The sequence below is a fragment of the Delphinus delphis genome, chromosome 8 (genome assembly GCF_949987515.2).
Source record: "Delphinus delphis chromosome 8, mDelDel1.2, whole genome shotgun sequence".
Lineage (NCBI taxonomy): Eukaryota > Metazoa > Chordata > Mammalia > Artiodactyla > Delphinidae > Delphinus > Delphinus delphis.
In genome coordinates, this window is record NC_082690.1 from 14,387,121 (window position 1) to 14,410,923 (window position 23,803).

Here is a 23,803-nt window from a genome sequence, read left to right on the forward strand (position 1 = left end):
TGCAGGGGACACGGGTTCGTGCCCCGGTCCGGGAAGATCCCACATGCCGCGGAGCGGCTGGGCCCATGAGCCATGGCCGCTGAGTCTGCGCGTCCGGAGCCTGTGCTCCACAACGGGAGAGGCCACAACAGTGAGAGGCCCACGTACCGCAAAAAAAAAAAAAAAAAAAAGGAGTTTTATGTAAAATAGGAACAACAATATTTAACTTACATAGCTGAGAAAAATTTAAAAAGACGATGCACAGAGAGCACCTAGGACAGTGTTCAGCATTTAGTATGTACTCAATAAATATAAAATCCTTTACCACGTCCCAAATTTCCTTATAAAACTAAATTTCATCTCAATTTTTGTTTGTTTGTTTGTTTTTTTGCGGTACGTGGGCCTCTCACCGTTGTGGCCTCTCCCGTTGCGGAGCACAGGCCCGGACGCGCAGGCTCAGCGGCCATGGCTCACACGCCCAGCCGCTCCGCCGCATGTGGGATCTTCCCAGATCGGGGCACTAACCTGTGTCCCCTGCATCGGCAGGCGGACTCTCAACCACTGCGCCACCAGGGAAGCCCTCATCTCATTTTAAATGTTCATTTTTCCCCTAGTTTCACCTTGCCACCTTTCTAATGTGTAAACTATTAGAGCAACAAGTCATCATGACTTAAGCAGTCTTCCTAATAATCAAACTACTGTAGTTTCCAGAATCTTCCACTGATCAACTCATCACCATATTTATCACTGGATGACAAAGTATAGGCTTAATGGGTTGCTACTACCTTCAAAGAGGTAGCTAATGAGTAGAGAGGTTCTCCTTCAAGTAGTGACTAAAGCAATGCCTAATCAATAAAATGTGATTTCTTCTATGCAAAAGCAATGGACATCTAAAAGCTTCTTAAATTTCAACCTATTCCATGCCCTTTTCATCTTAGTTTAGATAACTCACCAAAAAACAATTAAATTGAAAAATAGAAACGAAACATAAAAAGATAATATATGATAAAAAGTAACATTAATTTTTTGCTTTAAAAAATAAGATAAATTTAACAATTATGATTTCATACCACTACTTCACCAAAATACACGACTTCCCACCTTAACCTTCAACACTAATCAATGAATATCACTCTTACAGGTAAATTTCTTAATTCTTAAATGTAAATCAGCAGGTAACAAGAACACAAAATAACTCTGCCAACACAGTGACCTACACAGAGTAGCCATTCAATATTTAACTGAACAAATGAATAAACAAATGAACTGATGTTGTCCAGACAGAACTGGACAAATTCTGAGTGATCTAAAGCAGATTTAAAAGTTGATTGCCCTAATAAGAACCTGCTGTATAAAAAAATAAATTAAATAAAATTCAAAAACAAACAAAAAGAGGTTGATTGTCAATCCTAAAGTCTTACTGATTCTGTAACTAGAGATGTTATTGTTTCACAGTCTGAGTTGAAATAACTGTCTCTTTAGTCTATTCCTCACTTGCAAATGCACCTTAGTTCTAAGAACAGCCTATAATTTGAAATATAAGAGAAAGGGAATATTATCACAGCAAGGAAAAAACACTGTCACAGCAGTAGCAGCAGCAAATACATATGAATTAAAAATCATTTTAAATGCATAGATCAAAGTTGTAGGAAAACCTAACTAATTTCTGAGGTTTAAACAATAAGAGCTATTATAACTTACTGACCTCTTTAATGTACTTAAATACATTCTCGTTTAATCTTCATGACGACGCTAAAGGTAAGTGATATTATTCCAATTTTTACAGATGAGAAAACTAAACTGTTGTTCAGAGACGTAAATTTGCCTATGGTTTTCCAGCTTGTAAGCAGAACAAGTCTGACGCACCAAAACCCAGGCTCTTTTCTCTACATCATCCTCATTCATTTCCCTTTTACTACTCCTCTCTTACAAAGGCTAAAAAATTAAAATTAATATATATATATAATTAAGTGCTAAAATATCTTTTCCTTTAAAAGCTGCTTTTAATCTCTAACGAAGAGAAAATCTCAAAAAGAACTCTGCCAGGGAAGTCAAAATTAATATAATTACTAATATTTATCAATAGATATATTTTACTTAATTCTTTTTTTGGAAACAAATTATACCTTGTATCCTGTTATGCAATAATTGCATGTTAAGAACCTTCTCTCTCTCTTTTTTTTTTAACTATTCACATCCATTTACTAACACACCCAATTTACTTTTAATCACTGTCTCAAGAATTCTGATCATGTAGGGCTTCTGGATAAATACACAAGAAGCACAAGTAAACACAAATACATAAGTTACAAGAAACCACAAACCGTTCCCCAAATTACACAATAAACAAATGCAACTAAAACGCAACCAAAGTGCAAGTATATTATTCTGACAAAGGTACTAACAAACTATTATCTCTGAAAATGAATGTTTTTCAATCATGATACAACAGAAAAATAATATGAACAAAAGGCAAATCAAAGAGTTATTCTCCATGGGAAAAAAACTGCTTATTATTATTTTTATTAAAAATAGACTGTATTGCCCCAAAGCCAGAATCAATCCAATGCCAAGAAAAAATCAAATTTAAATAAAATTTTATGTGCAAATCAATGATAGCCAATTTTCTACTTCAGTCACTACATGGATTCTGAAACGAGATTAACAATATAACTTAATTAAAGAAAATGAAAACTACTTGGATACCTAGAAAGACCACTTTAATCTAAGTATTTCTATGCACAGTGAAAGAAGCCAGTTAAGAAAACATAATTAGATAACACTATACTAAAATAAACTATTTTCTTCATGTTATATACAATAATTTATTCACTAGCCTGCATAAATCCTCTTTGATCACCTCATTGTCACCTGCCAATCTACAAACTGAAGAAGGGATTATATCTGTTTTAATTTGATTCCCACTGTTACTTAACACCCCCTCCCCAAAGAATGTTGTGTGAAACTTATGATTCTAGATCCATAATATAATGTCTATTACTCCCATAACCATAGAAATGATAAGTAAACTTACTGTATTACACTATATGCTAGTAAAATCTATGAAGTCTTGAGTCAAAATGGAGGCTTTAAAAAGGCCCTCAGATGAACTAACCTAAGCAGTTGAAAGTGACTTTAATTATTTCTAAACTAAAATTAGACAGATTCACTTCCATACTTTTTATATCATCTTAGGGATCTCCTTAAAGATTTGATAGAACCTTTCTCTGCACAGCAAACAGCAGAGGTGAATACAGAATTTTTATAAATGATTCTGATGTTTGTCTCCAGAGTAAATAACATCACTGACTGGGAACTCCCAGAAGACTTAGAGCCATTAAGGGCTGGGATTCCTTTCAGTTGGCATCATTCCAACAGAGGCTCAGTGAGAAATGGAACCTCCTGCAAATCAAATCTGTTGCAATGTTATTTTTTCCAGAGGTTAATTACCTGCTTATACCACACACACACACACACACACACACACACACACACACACGCACTAAAGTAGAGAAAAGGAGGAATTGGAAAAATAGATGACATTCTGCTGTAAGCCTCCTCCAGAAACACTCAAAATGAACTCAAAACAACTTTCTGGCTGTCAAATCCTAGACATACTTCATGAACCTCCTTTCCTACTTGACACCTGTCAGTCCACAGTACCATTACCTCCAACTAAATAGTAAGAATTTACTAAAAGAAGTTACACTTTCATATTTTATCTTTCAGAGATACTCAGTGAAATATTTATGGGTGAAATTATGATATCCAGCAACTGCTTCAAAATAATCCAGTGGAGAAGCGGGGAAAGGAAACAGATGAACCAAGATTGTCCATACACCGAATGTTATTGACGAGAACATGGAGGTTTATCATACTATTCTCTGTACTTTTGTATATGTTTGAAATATTCCATAAAAAAAAACTTTCACATTTAACAAGCATTTATTGATCACCTCCAGGGGTAGACTATATTATTGCTCCTAATAATTCACTCTCCCATTTCCTTCCTTAAGAGGATTATACAGCCTCACCCATTATCATTTGACTTGCAATGCCACCTGTGGGAGGAGTATACATCCGTGGCCCACTGACAATGAGCGTGACCATATGACTGCTTTGGCCAAGGACATGTAAGTGATGTAATGTACACCTTGATTGAATAGAAGTTTTAAAAGCCATTGTATGTTTGCATGAGCAGTTTTCCTGCTCTTTCCCTCTGCCACAGTAATAACATATTGGGTTCCAAAAATGCTTCAACCAATCCACAGCTGACAAGATGCAATGTAAGCAAGGAGTAAACCAGTAAGCCACGGATATTTGAAGGTGTTGCTATGGTAGCACAACCTAGCAAAAGCTGATAGATACACCTACTACAGGCTAGGTACAAAGAATATTAAAATATTATAAGAATGTTTAGGAAAGTAGACACACACAAAAATGAACTATAGTTATCTTTGAGGGAGAGTCTGAGAACCAGAGGGTGTATACGAATAGGGCTAAGATCAGAGGGAGACTTTATATAGTATTATATCATATTATCTATCACTTGAATTTTCATGCGTGTGTACGTGTGTTTGTGCGTGTGTGTGTGTGTGTGTGTGTGTGACCTGTATGTGTGACCTGAATAACGTCATCTGGACAGCTGGATAATTTGGGCGATTTTTTTTTCTTCCTTATGCTTTTTAGCATTAAAAGGGAATAAAAATATAATAAAGCAGATAATAATTGATTAAAAATGAATAAGAACTATCCTCCTACCCTTAAGGAACTCGAAAATTAGTTGCAATTTAGCTTTAAAGAAAACTTCTTTCCATAAAACATTCATTGTTAATTCTTTAAAGTGGCAAAGGCTAACTGGGAAAACAACGTTTTTAAAAATTAGGAGTATAACACATGCAATTCTATCAGTTTGCTCATCCTAAGGTTTCAGCAAAGCAAATATAGGGTTTTGTATATGGGTGGTGCAGCTACCGATCTCAAAGGAAATCCTCTCAATTACATTATTTTAGTATGCCAATTAAGCTGCTGAAGAAGCTCACTCTAGGTGTTAAGTTTTGTGAATAAGCCTTAACCACAGACAAGCCTTAACTATAGACAAGGTATCTACTCCACTAAGTTAACCCATGTAGGGTAAAATTATTTTAAAAAGCATTAGAAGAAAAAAGAAAAGGAAAAAATTCTAACCATGACTCTTGTGGTGATTAAACAACACTTGAATGGTTACAGAAGTCTCAAGGCCAATAAACTAATGCTTTACTACATGACTATGTTTTTACTTAAATTTGAGCAATAACCTGCAAATATGATTAGGGACATGTCCACACTTTTCATCTCAGGATCTCAAAGCACTTTACAAACATTAATTTAACCCTCATATCGCCTGAGAGTTAAGTATTATACAACATTATAACCATCTATCCTGCCACTAAAAAATATTTAAATACCCCTTCAGCAGTACTTGCCCTGAGGAGGTCTTGCCCAAACAGCCAATAAGACAGGAAGTAAGCTGACAGTGCATGGCATGTGCTACCAACAATCTCTGAAAAGATCAGACCCTTACCCACAAGAACCACTTCCCCTGAGTAAACCACAAGAGACTGTACAGGACAACCACAACAGATCAGCTTGTGTCTGGAACACAGGCAGAGTTTTCCATCTAAAATCTATGGAAGGATATGTCTAAGCACCTTCACAAGGTATATGTATTTAAGTATATAAGTATATTTGGGGGACTTGTTACTCTTCTGGACAAGACATAGCCACCTTCTGCCTTGTATGATCAATTTCACATATAATTTATTCAGATGCTGAGAAGTCTCCAGTTTTTCAACAACAGAATAATCTACATTTTCTGAATCCACAGAAGACCTGCAAAATCCTCCTTAAGCTCAAGTGTGTGAACCTAAGATCACCATTTAAATGTAATATTTAACCAAAACTGTAGTCTCAGAGCAATACCTTTAAATGCCTACAATAGGCAACAAAAGACAAAGCAGTGTGACAAGTGGCTAAGAGTAAACATTAACCAAACCAGGTTTTCTTACATATTTCCAATTTCTTCATGAATTGTTACTCACAGTCCCACGACAAGAAATCTACTTTTTCACTGCCATTATTAGATTTGCTTCTCTCTCAACACTGGGAAGCCACCCAGGCCTATCATGTGACTGTGATCTCAAAAACCAGGATTCAGCACTTGAATTAGTAAGAGATCCTGTTTTGGTATGAATCTAAACTGTCAGCTGCATTGGTGCATGTTAATTTAGTATGGAAAATTTAGTATATTTCTCCTTTTACTTAAAGTCAGTAATGCATTCTTATGCAATTTAGGCAAGGCCTCTGACCTTTGGCACCATCATGAATTACCTCTGCAAAATCAAAGAGCTGAAAATTATTCTTGGTACTAGCTTCATAGGTTTGTCTTGGAGTTAGAAACTCTCTTATAAACTTCTTTCTTATAAGGCTATCTTGGTACTCTAGATATCCTAAGTAGAGAAAGTAAACTGCCCTAGATCTGGCCTGTTTCCAAAATTCTAAAGTTTGAGGAAACAAAATCACTAGCAAAACACAAAAGAACAAAGACATCTATTTAAATAATTTTAAACTAAGTATCAACGATAAAGGTCTACTAATACAACATTCAAAAGCTTTATAATCTTACATATATATATCTTATAATAATTTAAGTACCCACTTTTCCCTTCTGTTACTTATCATTAATAACAATTCTTGTAAATACAGTAAGAAACTAAAACATTATTTCAACATTAATAACAGTATATCTTACTCAAAAAATAGTGCTAAGCATTGAAAGTCTATTTCTTTTCACCAATATGTAGAAATAACAAGAAAAAATAAAGTAAAACAACACACGCACAAACAATGGAAAAAATGACACACAATTTAAGATAAGACTGAAAAACCACCGCAAAAAAAAAAAAGAAAGGAATAACAACTTACAGATGTATCTCACCATATGGTAACAGAGATTTTACTTTAAAGCTACAATCACATCTCTTCACTTACTTCTAAGTTCAGAGATGTTTCACCTTCATTTCTGATTAATTTTCAACCAAGGATGGCTTATCATTTGCTACACTTTTGACACATAACTGATAACACTGGTTACATTAGGGGCACTCATATTGGAAAGAATCACTTCGTAAACAAGGCTTTTATAACATGAGTAATTGCTTAATTAGTCGATTTGCTAATTATGCTGTTTATATAAACCTGTTTGGTTTTTTTTTTTTGATGGTGACATCTCCCGCATCCATTCTAAAAACTATCTAAAGTAAAACTGAGTTAAAATGATCTTGAGAATCTCTTTACTCATAATTTTGGGCTATGCCTGCAGAAAACTGAAGACCCCTGTATTACAGTAAAACTAAACTGGAACTTGATGTTCTAGCATATGGGTAAACATAAAATACAGAATATCATACTTTGCAGTAGGACAGCGCCAAAAGAAAAAAAATCACTTTGCACTAGAAGAGCAGTTGGAGAAAAGTTAACAGAATATTAAGAGGAACAGGTTAATTTTAGACACGAATCAACAGAACATACAACTTGGCTAAGCAAAGAATAAGGGTGGGGGAAGGAAAGGGTGGTGGATAACCGTCTGAACCATTCACAGTCACATAAACATAAAATGGGAGGAGATCATTATTTAGCCTGGTAGAGCAAGTATATACAAGTAACAGGACAACTTAAAAGAAAAGTCTGTGCTAAAGATCAGGAAAAACTTCCTGACTACAAGATCTATCAGATTGTTGTTCAGTCTCCTGAGGAAGTGACGAGAGCTTTATCCTCTAGAGATACTTAAAATTAGAATGGATAAGGTACTAGAAAGCATCCTGTAACAGAAAAATCCAACTCTGATTTAGTCAGCTTGGAAAGTTACAAGAGAAGTAGAACAGAAAAAATACACATAGAAAGACAATAATTTAAAGTGAAAAGTGGGGGACTCGAGAGCCAGAAAATCTAGGTCATAATCCAGTTTTATAATCTTGACCTAAGTGCTACGAGTTGCCTAAAGTGTAAGTGATGACCTGCCTCACGCTGAGCTGAAGAACTACACTACTATTGGATATCATTACATACATCAGGGTATTTCACACAAAAGGAAACAAAATATTTATAATTTTGCTGATTTTAAAACTTCAGTTCAAATACCACTATTCTGAAGACCCTTAATTATTAAAAGGAAAAGGAGCATGTCTTCAAATGAAGCTTTAAAACATCATCCAAACCAAGTTTTAACGGTTGAGACTTAATGAAGTTAAGCTCCCTGTTTGTGAAAATGTGGCATGGTCAATTTCTAGGAGATAAGCAATTATATGATAAGAAACATTTTTAGTAACTTTGTTAGACAACCATGATGTAAAAGCGCTTCTCCAATTACCTCTGGAAAACCATTAATATATTCTGCTGCTTCTATAACCCGTATCAGTATGGTAGGCAATTCATACCCATTTCTAGACAGCTTTCAGAAAAGGCAGTCACATTTTGTTTACTCAAAGATTTTCCAACTGTTTTCCCTAGAATCACAATGCTCCACAGAAAAATATGTAAAATCCATCATTTATGGGTTTCATCAATGTATGCCTCAAATATCATTTCCTAAATTGAAATTTTAAAAAAGTCGTACATGTTAACTCAATGTCATATGCTACATTTTAACAACTGGAAGCCACTAATGTGTTAAGTGGTATTACCAGGTTAACATATTTTTGTAATGATTCAAATAAAGCTTCTCTTGTCATCTCACTGAATACATATGAACATCTTATAAATGTGCCATTTATCTGTAAGACTATAGCGCTGTACTTTTAAAAAAATTTACTTCGGACTGTACATGTTGACTCATGTAAAAGTGTACAAGTGAATGTACTACTGCATACCTGTATGAATCAGGATTTTAAACTGAACAACTAGAAGAAAAGACAACATAAAATTGAATACGAAGCTAGCACTGTGATCCTGGTCCCCACTTTCAATTTGGTATTTACCAAATGACTGATTTTGTAAGTGAATGTGACAAATAATCTCACCTTGCAGATGACTCAAGCAGCCTTGAAGATAGCACACATACAGAATTTTGTTTTGTTTTGTTTTTTAACCAAAAGCATTCTTATATGGCAGTGTTGGCAGAAAAAGTATCATGAATGAAAACGCTAATTACTGGGTAAATGCATATAAAGCCACAGGTTTCCGGACTCACTTTAAAAACTTGCTTCAAAAAAAAACAAAAAACACAGAGAACAAAAAATCTGCTTCAGTTAAACGAGCTTAAAGCTGACCTTACAGTTTTTTTTTTAAAAAAAAAAAGCCAATATATTTAAAACCTTTGTTTATCTATAAAGCAAAAACAACAAAATCCACAAGTCCTAGACAAAAGTTCATTTACTTCAACAAAGACCTTTATAACAAAATCCCACCTGTATTGTCCCTGAAAACTCATTGTTCTAGAAGATAGCCTGAAATAATTTACTCAGTCCATTGAAAAAGCATTCTCTCCTCGTATCCCTCAGAAGAAATTCCAATTGCCACACAACCTCTAAACTCTCAGGGAGACACAAGCATCTAGGAGGATCAGAAACAATTAGGATATATTTTAGGACTGAATGCAGCAATCAATATAAACCGAACAGCAGCAATCAGATATTTCTACCACTTTTAAAGTGCTGGTTCTAAAAATTGAAAAACATAGTCTCCAGGTCTCAAAGAAGTTACAGAGCAAGACACTGGATGGTATTCAAAAGCTGGTTAGATTTTTTTTTTTTTTAACAGTTCAGATACACTACGTAAAAACAGTAGCTACCGTGAACACACAGTTTGAGTTTTAAATTGATAACTACGCCTTTAAAAGGGGGGCTGGAGAGCCTGAGGAGTAGAGGATGAAGAGGAAAAAAATGGTAGTAAACAAATGTGTTAATTTAACTGCAAAATAATAACAGGATATAACAGAGTGCTGAGTATCCAAAGTAACCAATCAGAGCCTAAACATAGCTGAATTCCATCCCAGCCCCAGCACGTCCCTAACACAAGAATAAAACCCTTCTTATCTTGTTCAGCCATGTGTCGCCTGCCACAAACTGCAAAACAGAACAACGCCCAAAACCAGCTAGTCTGATTTCAACTGAGGACAGACAGACTCTGTAGTCAGAAGCACCACAATGAAAGAACTCTAACTCACACAGCTGGCCTGGTGGGTCAGCACACTCTACAAAACAAAGCCACACCACATACAGTACTTCAAACTTGAAAGGACCTTTAAAAAGGCACTGTTAATTTGCCAATAGCTCTAGAATCAGCAAAATATACCTACAGGTCACTGGAGTCAGACAATGAGAAAAGAGGATGAGGTAGGTAAGGCTGAGAAGAAGCCAGGAACTATTCTATACTCATAACTTTATTAAGGCATCCTGGCACAGAAATAACACTAAACCAGTACTTCCAGATTTCACCCCTACCTATGTTCAAATCAGGGACAACTACTCTCCTAAGAGCCAATGGATGCTTGATATTTACAGAATAAGATACGTTCAAAGAAAAAGCAATGGTCACATAAGAATAAATCTTGTGTGTGGGGGGGGAACTAGTAGTAAATTCCAAAGAAACACAAATCTATACTGTCTCAGCAATGCACATTAAATTAGGTGGCTTTTAAAGTCTTTCTTCTTTTAAAGAATATGTGAAATCAGGCAGCACCTGAACTCATCCAAGAATATTAATACCCAAACCAATTTGCAGATTCATCTTAGAATATTCATCTCGTAATCCTTTGTGCCTAGCACAGTGCCTGGCAAAAAACAGGCATTAATTAATTTCATGCTTATTGTACATTTTTATCTCATCTAAGTTACAGAAAATACAAATCCCAAGATTTTATTTCCAAGATAATGGAAAGAGGAAGAAAATCTCTGAGAAGCAAAGAAGAAGAAACGTCATTACTTGGGGGCTTTTAGGTGATTTTCATGCGGAATGAGCTAGTGACCCTAGGTTCTGTTTCTACAAAATTAAACACCCCTACTATTGCAATGAAAACTACCAACACCACATTAGTTCCTAATAAGACTTGTCTGCAGGGTCAACAGAGAAGGCAAGAATTGAATGAACAAGGAAAACAATTAACCCACACACCCATGAAAGTGATTTCTCAGAGGCAAAAAACACCCTGAAAGGAAAAGGAATGGGAATAACTAGAAGAAATCAAGATAAGCATTGTTGCTACTCGTATTAAATGTACTCTGAGAAGCTGAAAATTAAACACAGTAAAAAAAATACACAAACAAAGAATAAATAGTTTAAATATTTAATGGAATCTCTTAGGTGAACATTCACGTGATACTGAAAAGCATCAACAGGAACAGGAAATTCTGTTTCTGGAGTAGCTGTTATGGTATGACAATGGAATTTGGCCCTTTTAAAATCAACAAATGAGTCTTACAATTGGGTGAAACTCTCTTATTAGGAAATTCAACTACTTTCTGCTGGAGTACTATTGTTGTACTTCTCATCAAAGTGCTTTCTTTGGGCCCTTACTTCAGTTATTTGATCTTTTTTTTTTTTTTAATGATGCAGTAGTTTGAAGGTTGACCAAAAAAACAAAAAAGCTGACTGAAACTTGGGACCTGGATACAATGTCATAATTAAACTGATAAATAAAATGTAGTAAAGGAATATGCTTTTATCACTTAACCTAATATTCCAAAGAATAACTCTTAAGAGTAAGGGAACTCCACTGAAACCACAAATGGTTTAGCTCAATTCACCAACCACCACCAAGCAACACAGTTAAGTACTATAAAGGACTCACCCAACTCAACAAATCCACCTGCCAGCTTCTACTACATAATTCGCTTAGGCTTTACACCCCTTAAATGCAAATGTTTCTGGAATATGAAATCCTAAAAATGCAATAATTAAGATCAAGCCCCATGATGTTCCCGAGCCCTTTTTCAGTTCCTTGATACTGTTCCCACCAGGAACCTGTGATTTACTAGTACTTCCAACATTCTGGAAAACTATTAGATAATAAACACTGTGCAAGTCAATGCTTCAAGGGCATCAAATTCATAAATCATGCGGCAGTCTCAGAGTGAAGTTCACAAACAGAAAGTCCTAAAATGCAACAGGCTCTAGAGAACTACAGGACAGGAGTAAAACTGATGATGCACCAATACCCCAGCCGACATCGGGCACTGACTGACCTTCACCCAAAATGACCTTCCTCTCTCTGGTTCCAAGATCAGTACAGAATCCTAATGCACACTAAGGGCAGAAAAACACAATCGTGGCTTTACCTACCCCTCCTCCGAGAATCTGGAGAAAAGTTTCTCTCCAGAAAAAACAAAACAAAACTACGTTTCCAAATTCAATCAACCGGGTAACTTGGCAGCAACCCCAGACTAATTGGAGAGCTCGGAAATAACCCTCTGTCCGCTGCCTGTCAACTTCACTCGGCAAAGGCAATCAGCAATCACTGACCCTCCTGCTAGGTCGGGCCCCATCCTGGGAGGCTAAGCGCAGGGGGAGCTTCATACCAACCTGTCGGTGATAGTAGACTGTGTGCCACTCATTGGGGCCCTTGGCGAGAGGTCCTCCTTTTATCCAACTTGCATTTTACAGTAACACCTCCACCCCACCCCCAGCGCTCTGGGATCAGGCCCGACTCCGTAGGGGACACAAGAGTCCAACTCAAAACTCCATTCAGTCATCTAGAACGTCCGACTGGAAGTGGTCAAGGAAAGGGGATGTGGGTGGGAGTGAGGCAAGTTATCTCCCAAATCAAGCCGAGCAAGTCCGCCAGCAGGCGAGTTCTAGAGCTAAGGAGCGATCCTCCTCGGGAAGGCACCGGAGAAAACTTTGTCACGGAGAGAAGTCGGCGAGCCTCGGGGAAGGCGGCCCGGGAGTCCCTCCGGGGCCGGGGTGGGATCGGCTCGGGGCTGGATGTCGGCTCCTCCTCGCGGCCTTGGGGGCCTGAAAGTCTCCGCGCCGGGCCGGGCCCGCTGGGCTCCGCTGTCTATCTGGGGCTGCCGGCCGCTCTTGGCCGCAGTCTCGGCCGCGTCTCGGGCCGCCCCGCGCCAGGCGCGCGCGGCTCCATGGCCCCGGACCGGGGGACACCGCTCGTTCTCCTCGCCGCCCCCACCAAGCTCCGGGCGCCGGGACAAGCGCGGGTGCCGGGCAAGGGGGGGTCCCGCAGCCGGAGGTGACAGGAACCTGGTCTCTCAGCGCCGCGGGCTGCTACCCATCCCTCGGAGGCCCAGGCTCTTCCGCGGTCTGCACAGGCGGCGGCAGCGGCTCCTCCCCGACGCGCCGGTAGGCGACGGTTCCCGCGAGGGGCGGGAGGTTCCCGTCCGACCCGGCCTGGAAGCACCAGCGCCGGAGGCCGGCGGCGACTCGGAGCGCAGGGCCGGCTCGCCGGGTTCTGGGGCCCTCGCGGGAGCGCGCGCGGCAAGCAGAGGAGGCCGCCAGCGGTGGGGGCCGCGCGACAATCGCAGGCGCGCGCACGGGTTCCGGTTCCGGTTCTGACTTCCCGGCCCCGGCCGCATCCAGCGCGAGCTCTCTCTTCCCCTCCCCCGTCCACTTTTTTGGCCTCCTCCCCTCTGACTTCGGGAAGCCGTCTCACCCGGGATCCCTCCGCGGCGCGCCGAGCCGCCCCCGCCGCCCGCGCGGCCCGCGCGACCCGCGCTCGCTGTCCCGCGTACCGCCCTCCGCTCGCCGACCGCGAATGTGCGCCGCCCCCGCGCGGACGCCTCCGCCGCAGTCTTGTTGGAGGGAGCGAAAAAGTAGTTCTGCGGGGCGGAGGGAGGTGGGTTCCGTCTGGCTCTGGGAGTTCCACCCGCCAACCCACCGTTGTCCCCAGGTCCCCGGGAATGCCGGAGATCTGTACTTTGGAGTGTAGTTTGCACCAACTCGGCTTTCGCCTGAGACCGCCAAAGAGCACGCCCCCAATCCCAAGGAGTTGTGGATAAGAGGCTTTTTGGAAATTACCCACCCCCTTGTCCTCGAAACTTGTATTCTTTAAGGGAGCATACTTGTTTTCCTTTTCCGATAACACGCACATACTGCTTTTGGCCGATGGAAGCGAACTCAGATCCGGGTTGCCGGACTCCACTCCTCTCTTGTGAAACAAACCCCAGCAAAGAGAGGTTTTGGCCTTGGCCGCTCACCTGGGGCACCTGCTGGCCGCATCCCAGGGCAGGGGCCGCCGCACACCAGTTTTCGCTGCACGCACAGGGTTAGAGGATGGAGGTGTATAGGGCTGGGGAACTGGAGCCAGGATTTCTTCGTATAATGTTGCTTTTAGGCTGCTTCTGCCTTGGCAAAATGATATGTATTATTTGCCAAATTGAGCAAGCATGGTGCTTTCCACAGCGACTTAACAAGCTTGTTGTGGAAAGAAATGGGAGCAGAAAATAAAATATATTTATCCAGTAAATAGCATTACAGTTCTCTTTGAAGAGTTCCCCAATAATATTTTTTTTCCTGCTGGGTAGATAGATTTAGATAACCGTCCAGTTTTGATTGCATAATTCAGGATTACAGCGATTCAAGTACCATGTATAATGTATTTCTTCAATTCCGCCTGCAAACATCTGAAGTGGCTGTCTCTTTATCCAACTATTTTCAGACTTTTGAGTTCAAACCTGTATTGATGGGTAAGGGTCTTTAGCCTCTTTGTGGAAATCAAGTGGCAAAGCAAATCTAACAAACAGTGGACGTGGAGAGGGGAAACAATTACTTCTTAACAATGCTGTTTCTAAAAGTCAATCCGCAACAGTGCATAAAAGGATCATTATCCCTGAATAGATGCATGAGCTAAGGCTGACGTTAGAACGGGTAAAAAAAAGAAAAAGATAAACAGAGGCCAAAGATGACTCTTTATTGCTTGATTTTTTTTTTTTTTAAGTTCAGCGCACAGCCAGCTAATTTTGTAATGTTTATTTTGGGAAAGAATAGAAGCAGATTAGGGTTCCAAGCCACTTTCCTAATGATCCAACCAGGACACATTGCCACCTGCTGGTGTACCCTAGCATGATAATTCTATCTTGAAAACTCATAATTGCACATTTTCTATATGTAACTGGAAAGAGCTCCATCAATCTACAAAAAATGACCAAAATGCAAACCTTATCCCCAAACGTTTGTCTTTCTTAGACATACTAAATATCTTTTTGGCCCTATTCTAATAATTTTATAGTGTGGGTATCAAATTAATTGGACCCAATGACTCATCAAATCATGCATTTTAAAAATGAGTTCCCCTCTTCTCTTCAAGAATGCCTCACTACACGAACTTCAGGAATAAAACAAACTGGGAAAGTTTCCTAATTCACCTTCTCTTCCTTGCATACAAAACCTCTTGGCAGGCTGCTTTCAAGATCTTTCCAAACTTAAACAGACCCAAAGTTCTAGCTGTGAGCAAAGAGGGCATTTGCTGTGGGAAAGCTTCAGAAGATGGTAAGCAAAGGATTTAATTAAGTCAGTCGTTATTCACTCCAGAGCTATTTTTTTTAATGATGAAAATCTCTATATTCAGGCACAAAGCTCTAATGGTAAAAAATGTCCCCGAAAGCTTCTTAACGGCCGTTGATAGCTCTAGACTGTTTTGAGTCTGTGTATAGAATACCTTCAGAAGAGTCACACCAATTTAAGCAGAACACACGCCCCAGGGACATTAGTCCTTTACCTAGAAAAATGACATTGGTGACACCATCCACTGTGCATGCTCTTTGAGAACGTTTTCCAATGGGGGCTAATTCTAAACTACATCCTCATGCCTTCATCCATTCTTTCAACCTGCTTATTGAGCACCTACTATGTGTCTAACACTGTTCCAGGCATGGGAAGCAGAGTCCGAGGACAGCCGAAGGGCCTGTCTTTGTGGACCCAACTGGACATCATCATTCTCAAGGCAACTGCTCAAACAGGTGGCAAAATAAGAAAGAAATTAAGTTCTTCCTCCTTCTTTTGGCAAACTGTTTTCTATATGTAGATTGTTGCCTCAAAAAGTAAGCAGTATGAGGAATGGTGGATGATAAGAACAGCTACGAAGTATTTTACCGATAAGTATAAATATGGGTCAACGTTTCTGCAGGCCAAGAGCCTTTTTTTTTTTAAAGCTTCTGGCAGAACCAGAACAAAGACATAAAGCCAGACTCTGGGTTGATAAAAAGTTGTTTATTTTTATAAAATTTAGTACAAATCTCACTGAAATATAAATCCTTCTTGGGCAGTGTTAATGACTATTACATAGTAATCTAAATGCAAATGAGTAATGAGTACTCCATGTGTCCAACCACACCACATGTTAATGAGCCCTTCATGTACCTCTCATGTACAGACTCAGCATCTTAACTGCTGAGTCACCTTCATTTCACATTTTTCTCTCAGCAAGTTTCCTTCAGAGTTTTCAGCTACAACAGCAAGAAAAGCTGAAATGAGGGATTCTCCTTCCCTTATCACTAGATAGGTTTCTCGAAATTCAAGAAACCTAAGTACGTTCCCCTAAAAGAGCAAGGTCTGCAATCCCTTCACTTCTGAGGTGGAAGGAGAGAAGAATGGTACCAGATTAAGTCTATTCATTTGTCTGGTGTGGGACAGCTTGCACTGTGCCAAAACTCAAGAGACGGCTTTTTCCTTTTCTTTTTTTTTTTTCTTTTGTGCCAAGCCACTCTTTTTTTTTTTTTTTTCTAACTAGGCTTTTGCTAAAATCAGCATTCCCCAGCATCCTACTTGGACCACAATTTTGTTGGAAAGAAGCTAACCAGCATTTCAGGGATATTGATCATAGAAAAAAAGAGATGGAGATGCTACTGTCAGATTATTCTCATGTCCAGCAAATCTCCTTAACCTGAAGACAGTCATTTTAAAAGACCCACGGTTAACATGCCCTTAAAGCCGCTTTTCTCAGAGCAATGATGACCTCATGCAGTTCCAACCACTTGGTCATACCTAGACAATGACGTCCATCTTCAAGACCACTCATTAGGCTAGGATTACCATTGAATGGGCTGATACTTCCTACTCACGTCCAGCCTTGACTTCAACATCCCCATACCCTCGCTCATCAGCTGAGCTACTCGCTCACCACTGGTCTCAACAACGCAATCAAATGAATAAATAAACAACAAACAAACAAATAAAACTTCCCTTTTTTCCCATAAAAGCCCTACATTAAAGACCTGCATTCATAAAACGCCACCTAATGCCTCTGTGAAATTCACAACGGGGTATTTCCTTAATTGACAATGGGGTTTAAACTGAAGCAGAGTAAACAAGTGACCTGCCCAAATGATCTGGCAGGTGAGTAGCCAAACTAGTTCAAAGAAACAAGAATTCTCGGTTCCTAAGCCCTTCTTCTACACTTACGTTCTTGCTTTTCCTAGCTGAGAGACTACTGATTAAGAAATATTTTTTCTTTCCAACACGGGCCTTGCCATGATATATTATCCAGAGAGAGTGGCACCTTTTCCAGAGAAAAAGTAGTAACAGGAGGAACAGGTAATGTATCTGAAATGGAGAAAAACAAATAGGCTCATCACCCTGAGGCCAGGACATTTGGTCTTTGGTTCTGGTTTGCAGTATGTATAGCAGAGCTGAAACCTGAACTGGCATCTCAAGCCCAGTGGAATCCACATGGTAAATCCCTATGGAATTCAGTCACAGCCTCTCATGCCTAGGAGATTAATGCACAAAAGCCCTGAGAACTGGCAGAGTTTTCCTGGTAGGGCAGAACTGGTACAACAGGGTCCGGTAAATCTGCCCACACCTCATTCATCTCTCATCCAAAGCTCTAGCTCTATGGTTTTTGTGCAGAAAAGAGTTAATATAGTAGGCCTGGAAAGGGCTGTTTGCAAGGTTGGCCCTTGGCTGACATCTGAAGACTTCGATTTCATTGGGAAGGTTCCCACATGAACTGATGAGACTGGCTCACTGGCTCTAAACTGTTTCTACAAACAATGTGGTTCACCGTGAAAACCTCCTTTCCTTCTGGGAGTCAGGAAAAGACTGCCTACATGACCAGCCCCCCATTAAAACCTTGGGTATTTAGCCTCTAACAAGCTTCCTTCTAGACATTTCACACATATTGCGAACAAATCGTTGCTAGGGGAATTAAGCACATCCTGCATGATCCCACCGGGAGAGGGCTCTGGAAGCTTGGGCCTGGTTTCCCCTGTACTCTGCTCCAGGTGCCTTTTCCCTTGGCTGATCTTTTGTTGTATCCTGTTGCTGTAATAAATCAAAGCTCTAAGTACAACTGCGTGCACTGCACCCAGCCTGAGGGTGATCTTGGGACCCCCCAAGTACAGGGAGTCCTTTATGGTATATACCAAGTATATGGTATAGGGAGGCTCAGTAAGTAGCCCCACCCCCACCGTCACGGTTTCACCCACATCCTTCTCTCATCCTTCTGTCCCCCCATTCAATTTCCTCATCCAATGCTCAGAATGCCAAAGGCATGTATCTTCCTGAAATTTCCTCACTTTATAGTAAATGAGGTGCATTTCTTTAAGCTGCTACACAGAAAGTAGGAAGAAGTATTTGTTGAAGGAGTCACTTCTCAAAGGAATAAGGAAGAAACAGCACTCATGCTTTTTGAGTTCCTTTCTAGGCTGTCTGATCACCAAGCCTCCCAGAGACAAAGGAGCCAGGGTCACCACAACTTAAAAGGAAGGCAGCATGCTCACCTCACAGTTCTGACTTACAACTACTGCTGGTAGTCTCACTTTCTACAACTGCACAGCTGCAGAAGTTAGTGTTTTAATACTGGGATGTGTCCCGCTCCAAGACTGACCAAACGGATGGATAAATTTAGCCCTTTTTAGAAACCTAAGCTCGTCATAAGCAGGATTCTGTAACAGCCATATCTCCAACCTGGTTCCCGTGGCTGACTTAACCCAATCCATTGTCTGGAGCAAGCCTTGGCTAGTGCGTCTTGAGAAGTCCATTGTGTTTTACCTGCCGCTCCTCACTCCGCCTGCTTCTCCAGGTGTGGTACTTCTTGCTGCTTTTCCTCCATGCAAAACGCCAGATGCTAACCATGAAACACCAAGACACAGCATACATCGCAACTCCCCCGACCTTCACAAACCACTTGGGCTTGGGTGAGACCATTTCACAGAAGAGGAGGTGAGCTCCTACGCCAATCCTCACTCCAGTGAACAGAGCTGCAAAGAGGAAATCCACCACGTCTCCAGTGAAACTATGGTAATGGCCTGTTTCACGAAGAAACCAGCGCATCTGTAGCAAGGGATTGGTAATCTCGCTTCCAAAGAGGACTGCATTGACCTCTGTGCCTGACTCTCCAAGCACCAGGGCCATGATGATGCCCAAGATACTCAGTGTGTGGTGAGCCAGCATCAGGGCCCCCTCAGACTGGAAGTAGATGCACCAGCCCAAGTCGAAGATGAAGTAGCCCAAGGTGAAACACAGAACGTGCACTTGGAGAGGTGTATTGGGTGAGCCTGAAATAAACCAAGACAGAAGCAAATTGAGTGGCTGGGAATCGTGCTACCTTACGCAGAGATCCTGGGTTGCTCTTTCTCAAACTTTTCTGTATCACTGAAAACAATTGCAGGCATGTGCTTTTTAAAGGGAACCAAAAAATAAAAAACCAAAACACTAAAATCTAAAACTTTGGTCTTTATCAAACCAATGTTACAGGGCCCAGGAAATGCTGTTCTGAAGCACCAGATCTCAATGGGTGATTTAAGCACCAGCAATTATCTCAGCATCCTCTCTGTGTAGCAGCATAAAATCCAGTTATTTTGTTCTTTCAATTAAAATCCTACACAGTCTCTTTCTTGTCTTTTTTTTTAACCAGCTAAAGCTCTGTTTCTAGACTCTTTTAGTTATTCTCTCCCACTAGCAGCAGATGCTAACTATTATATATAGAATGGACAAACAACAAGGTATAGCACAGGGAACTATATTCAATATCCTGTAATAAACCATAATGGAAAAGTTATTCTGTCCCAAATGTCAGATTAATTTCTTAGCTTAATGGGTTAGATTATTGGACATTGGTGGCCCTAACTCGTCTTGAAAGTGGACTCTGGAGAGAACCCCAAAAGTTAGTATGTTCCCATGTCCAAGAACATAGCGTGCAAGGACCTGACATGTTTTGAATCCATTAAGAGCCTTCATATAAAATATAAAGCTTAAGAGTTGCTTCCTATCAGTTTGACAGTTTGGGGGAAATTTCAGAAGCTCAATATGGGAATCTAAAGAAATTATAAAAAGAAAGAATCTAAGGAATTAAAAAAAATCATATTCTAGGGAACTTATGGACTGAACTATGTCCCTCCAAAATTCGTATGTTGAAGCCCTAAACTCCAGTACCTCAAAATGTGAATATATTTGGAAATAGGGTCTTTGAAGAGGTAATTAAGTTAAAATAGGGATGTTAGGGTAGTGTTCTTATAAAACAAGGACATTAGGACTAGGATGTAGATAGGCACAAAGGAAAGACCATGTGAAGACACAGCAAGAAGGCAGCTCTGCACGCAAAGGAGCAAAGCCTCGGAAGAAATCAAACCCGCCAACACCTTGATCTTGAACTTCTAGCCTCCAGAATTGTGAGAAAATCAATCTCTGTTGTTTAAGCTACACAGTCTGTAGTATTTTGTTATAACAGCCCCAGCAAACTAATTCAAGGGGATATAGGTTTTGTATTCTAAGGAAGTAACACTTGTATCAGTACATCTAGCAGCTTAAAAATTAATATAGCTGCCCCCAAATAATGCGGCATTGGTTAAATAAAAGATAGTAAATGCATACAACACAATATTATATAACAACTGAAAAGGATAAGGAAGATCTATATATATAGACATGGAAAGATGATGTCCTTTGAATATACAATCAAGTAAAGATTGCAGGTTACCAAAAAGTATGTTTAATGCAGTCCCTTAGTGTCTGTTTGGGGCTGGTGGTAGATGTTGATATTAGCTTTATGATTTATACATTTTGGTCGATTAAATTGTGAAAAGCAATTAAGATTTGTTTTAAAAATAGAGAGTTATGAAAAGCAGAAACAATAGGTGACACATACAAATCAGCATTAACAATGAAGATGAATGGAGACTCCCAAAGCACATTATAATAGTAATTATTCTTCAATATTCTTCAGTATTATACAAATTCTGTGGAAAAGTCCCATCCTTCTAAGACTACCCCCAAATCATAAATTCCTAAGGGAAAACTCTCTAATGTCTCCCACCTACCTGGGTGGGTAAAAGGCCAAGGGCCATCAATGAAGCCAATATAAGCTGAGAGACCTATCGAGAGGACTCCGTGGGTGAACGTAACCAGCCGGCAGCTCCACTCATAGCTTCGGTGATTATTCAGGCGACAGAAAGAAATGTAGAGCGAGAGCCAGCCCCCCAGGCTGCACAGCGCCTGCAGACACAGAGCTAAGGCCATCCTATGATGAAAAGACCAAAACCAGAAAAACAAAGGATGCACCCTAAGAAAACAGCATTGGGTCATTTTGTGTATACGTCTTCATTTCTACTCTAAGACAGTACAAAAATATTGCCTTCCCGGAAACACTTTTTCCTTATCTACAGAGCCAAGAATCTTCTACTGAAGCGTGGCTGTATTTCTGATTGCGTGTTCCTTAGAGATAACTGGTCAAAACTGTAAACCGAAAAGCAGGAACTGCATTCTGAGTTAGCAGATGGTCTAATATGGTATATGTTGTTATGATGAGTAAATGTCAATAACCTCCCAGTGATGACTGACCTTGGACTACAATACACAAGTAATTTAATATGTGTATTAGATAATGTGTTCATATTTCAAAAATCTCAATAAGAAGCCCTCACGGAAAAACACCTCCACCACTTGTGGTCTCTGCTAGAAGTCATATGACACGTGGCAGTTTAATGTGGTTTTAAGCTGATACTAAACTCAACTGAAGTCTGGGTTTGGATCATGGGTTTATCAGTCAAAATCAAAACTTGAGGTAAACCTAAAGACAGAACTAAACAAAGACCTAAATAGTTTGGAAGGGAAAAAAAAATAAACTCCTAGTTCTATTCAGTTCTGAAATCCAACTCAAAGACTGACCAAGGGGGAAGCAGGAGTTTGAGGTACAAGTGGGGAGTTTTTGTTAAGATATAAAAATATCTTTAAGACAATTATTTAGTTAAAAATGAAACAATGTCAGAAAGCCACTGGCTGAAATTTTTACCGGTGATAAATGTTTCAGGACAAGAATGAGTGTAATGGAGTCAATATAGTCAGACAGGACTAAAATCTGAAAATAGCCAAGATGTCCTTATTAATATTCATTAGCTCCTCTATTGAAAGTACAAATAAAAAAGTAAAAAACATTTCAGATATCTGTCTCATCTCAGCAGGAATTTTCTGCATGGCTACACTTATTGCTTAACCCTATTCTGACAAGTGAAATAGTATCTGTGGACCAACACACTTCAATACACAAGCCACTCCCAAGAATGCTATCCAGAGAGGGCTTTATGAAGGTCAAGTGCTGTACAGCTTTCATCTGAAATCAGATTAGAAAACAGCAGTTGTCAGTCATTGACCTGAGTTCCAGTTCTGTCTCTGCCCCTAAATAGCCATAAGAGTGTGAGCACTCACTTTCACCTCCTGAGACTCAGTTTAAAAAAAAAAAGAGAGAGAGAGAGAGAGAGAAGAAAGGAAAGAAAAAAGGATTGAAAATAACTCTATGATCCGGCCCAGTTCTGACAAGGAGTTCTGAGATAATTTCGTAAAACATCCAGGCCAATTTTCAGAGCAAGGGCCAGAGGTACAAAGGACCCAGAGTGAAAAGAACTGTCCTCTCTCACTTCCTTTTAAAGGCCAGGGTCACCGGCCAGTAATGCGGATCAGCTCATTTGGATATGCCGATTAGTATTTTTAGAGTCCTCTTCCCTCAATCCTAATTCCCTGGCAGAACAGAGGACACGGTAGCCCATTTACAAACAAATAAAAGAATGGACATTTATAAATGGCAGATACAACTCTGTGACCTTGGGAAAGTCACTCCATCTCCGCGTTTCGGCTTTTCACTTTTGGGTGAAAGAATGACAGGGTATTTAGATGGCCGATGGCCGTTCCAGCTCAGAATTCCAAGGCTCCTGTCCTTGCTCCTCCCGGTCCAGGGCCAGATTCGGGAGGAGGAGCGCTGGGCGGGCCCACCTGGCTCTGGGCCTCGGAGCAGGCGTGGCTGGAGCGAGCAGCAACCTCGGCGCCTGGCAGGCACCGCGAGCGCATCTCCCCCGGACGCGCCTACCTACAGTGTGGTCACGCCCGGCTTGGGCACACCTGAGCCGGACCGCTATGCCAGCATCCCACCCGGCGCCCGCGCCGGCGCCCAAAGCCGGAAGGAACCCCCTCCCCTCAGAGGCCAGGCCAGGCCATCTGCCCGCTTCCTTCCCCCGCAGCGGACCGCGCAGGCCGGGCCATCCACGTCCGGAGCCCATCCCGGCCGCGGGAACCGGGCGGTCCCCGCTGCGCAGTTACCTGGCCGAGCGCCCCGGGAAGCCTCGGGAACCCCGGCCCCGGGGCTCAGGGCCCGGATCCCGGGAGCAGGAAGCAGCGGAAAGAGGGAGAGAGGACGAGGCTCTGACGGCTGCAGAGGAGGAGCCGGTGGTCTGGGGGCACCTGCTGGCTGGGAGGACGGAGCGCACAGCCAGAGCTGGACCAGAGACTGTTCAGAAAGCGGGCGGGAGGGTCCTCCTTCTACGCGCAGGCCTGAGGGGGCGGGGCGTTGGTGGTGAGGGGTGATGATGACCTAGTGGTGACGTGAGACCTGCAGGCCGTTGCCCTTGCTTATGTG

At 40.9% G+C, this 23,803-nt stretch overlaps 2 protein-coding genes across 5 annotated transcripts in view; both read right to left on the reverse strand.

The window, feature by feature from the left end:
- The window catches only part of ARHGEF12 (Rho guanine nucleotide exchange factor 12), a 144,400-nt gene extending 131,742 nt beyond the window's left edge, over positions 1–12,658 (reverse strand). For all 3 annotated transcript variants that reach the window (XM_060017777.2, XM_060017778.2, XM_060017776.2), the window contains exon 1: positions 12,535–12,658. In XM_060017777.2, coding sequence (XP_059873760.1) covers positions 12,535–12,566 — 32 coding nt within the window. In that variant the 5' untranslated portion in view covers positions 12,567–12,658. The remainder of the gene's footprint in view (positions 1–12,534) is intronic.
- Positions 12,659–15,750: 3,092 nt separating this feature from the next.
- Positions 15,751–23,495, reverse strand: TLCD5 (TLC domain containing 5). Of its 2 annotated transcripts, XM_060017136.1 has the most exons (3): positions 23,488–23,495; positions 21,219–21,418; positions 15,751–19,457 (listed from the first exon to the last, which is right to left on the reverse strand). In XM_060017136.1, the coding sequence occupies exons 2-3, from the start codon at positions 21,415–21,417 to the stop codon at positions 18,919–18,921; spliced, it is 738 nt and encodes a 245-aa protein (XP_059873119.1). In that variant the 5' UTR covers position 21,418; positions 23,488–23,495; the 3' UTR covers positions 15,751–18,918. The 2 variants fall into 2 exon arrangements, with proteins under 2 accessions (XP_059873119.1, XP_059873118.1); XM_060017135.1 differs by lacking the exon at positions 23,488–23,495 and having other exon boundaries at positions 21,219–21,483.
- Between the last annotated feature and the right edge of the window lie 308 nt (positions 23,496–23,803).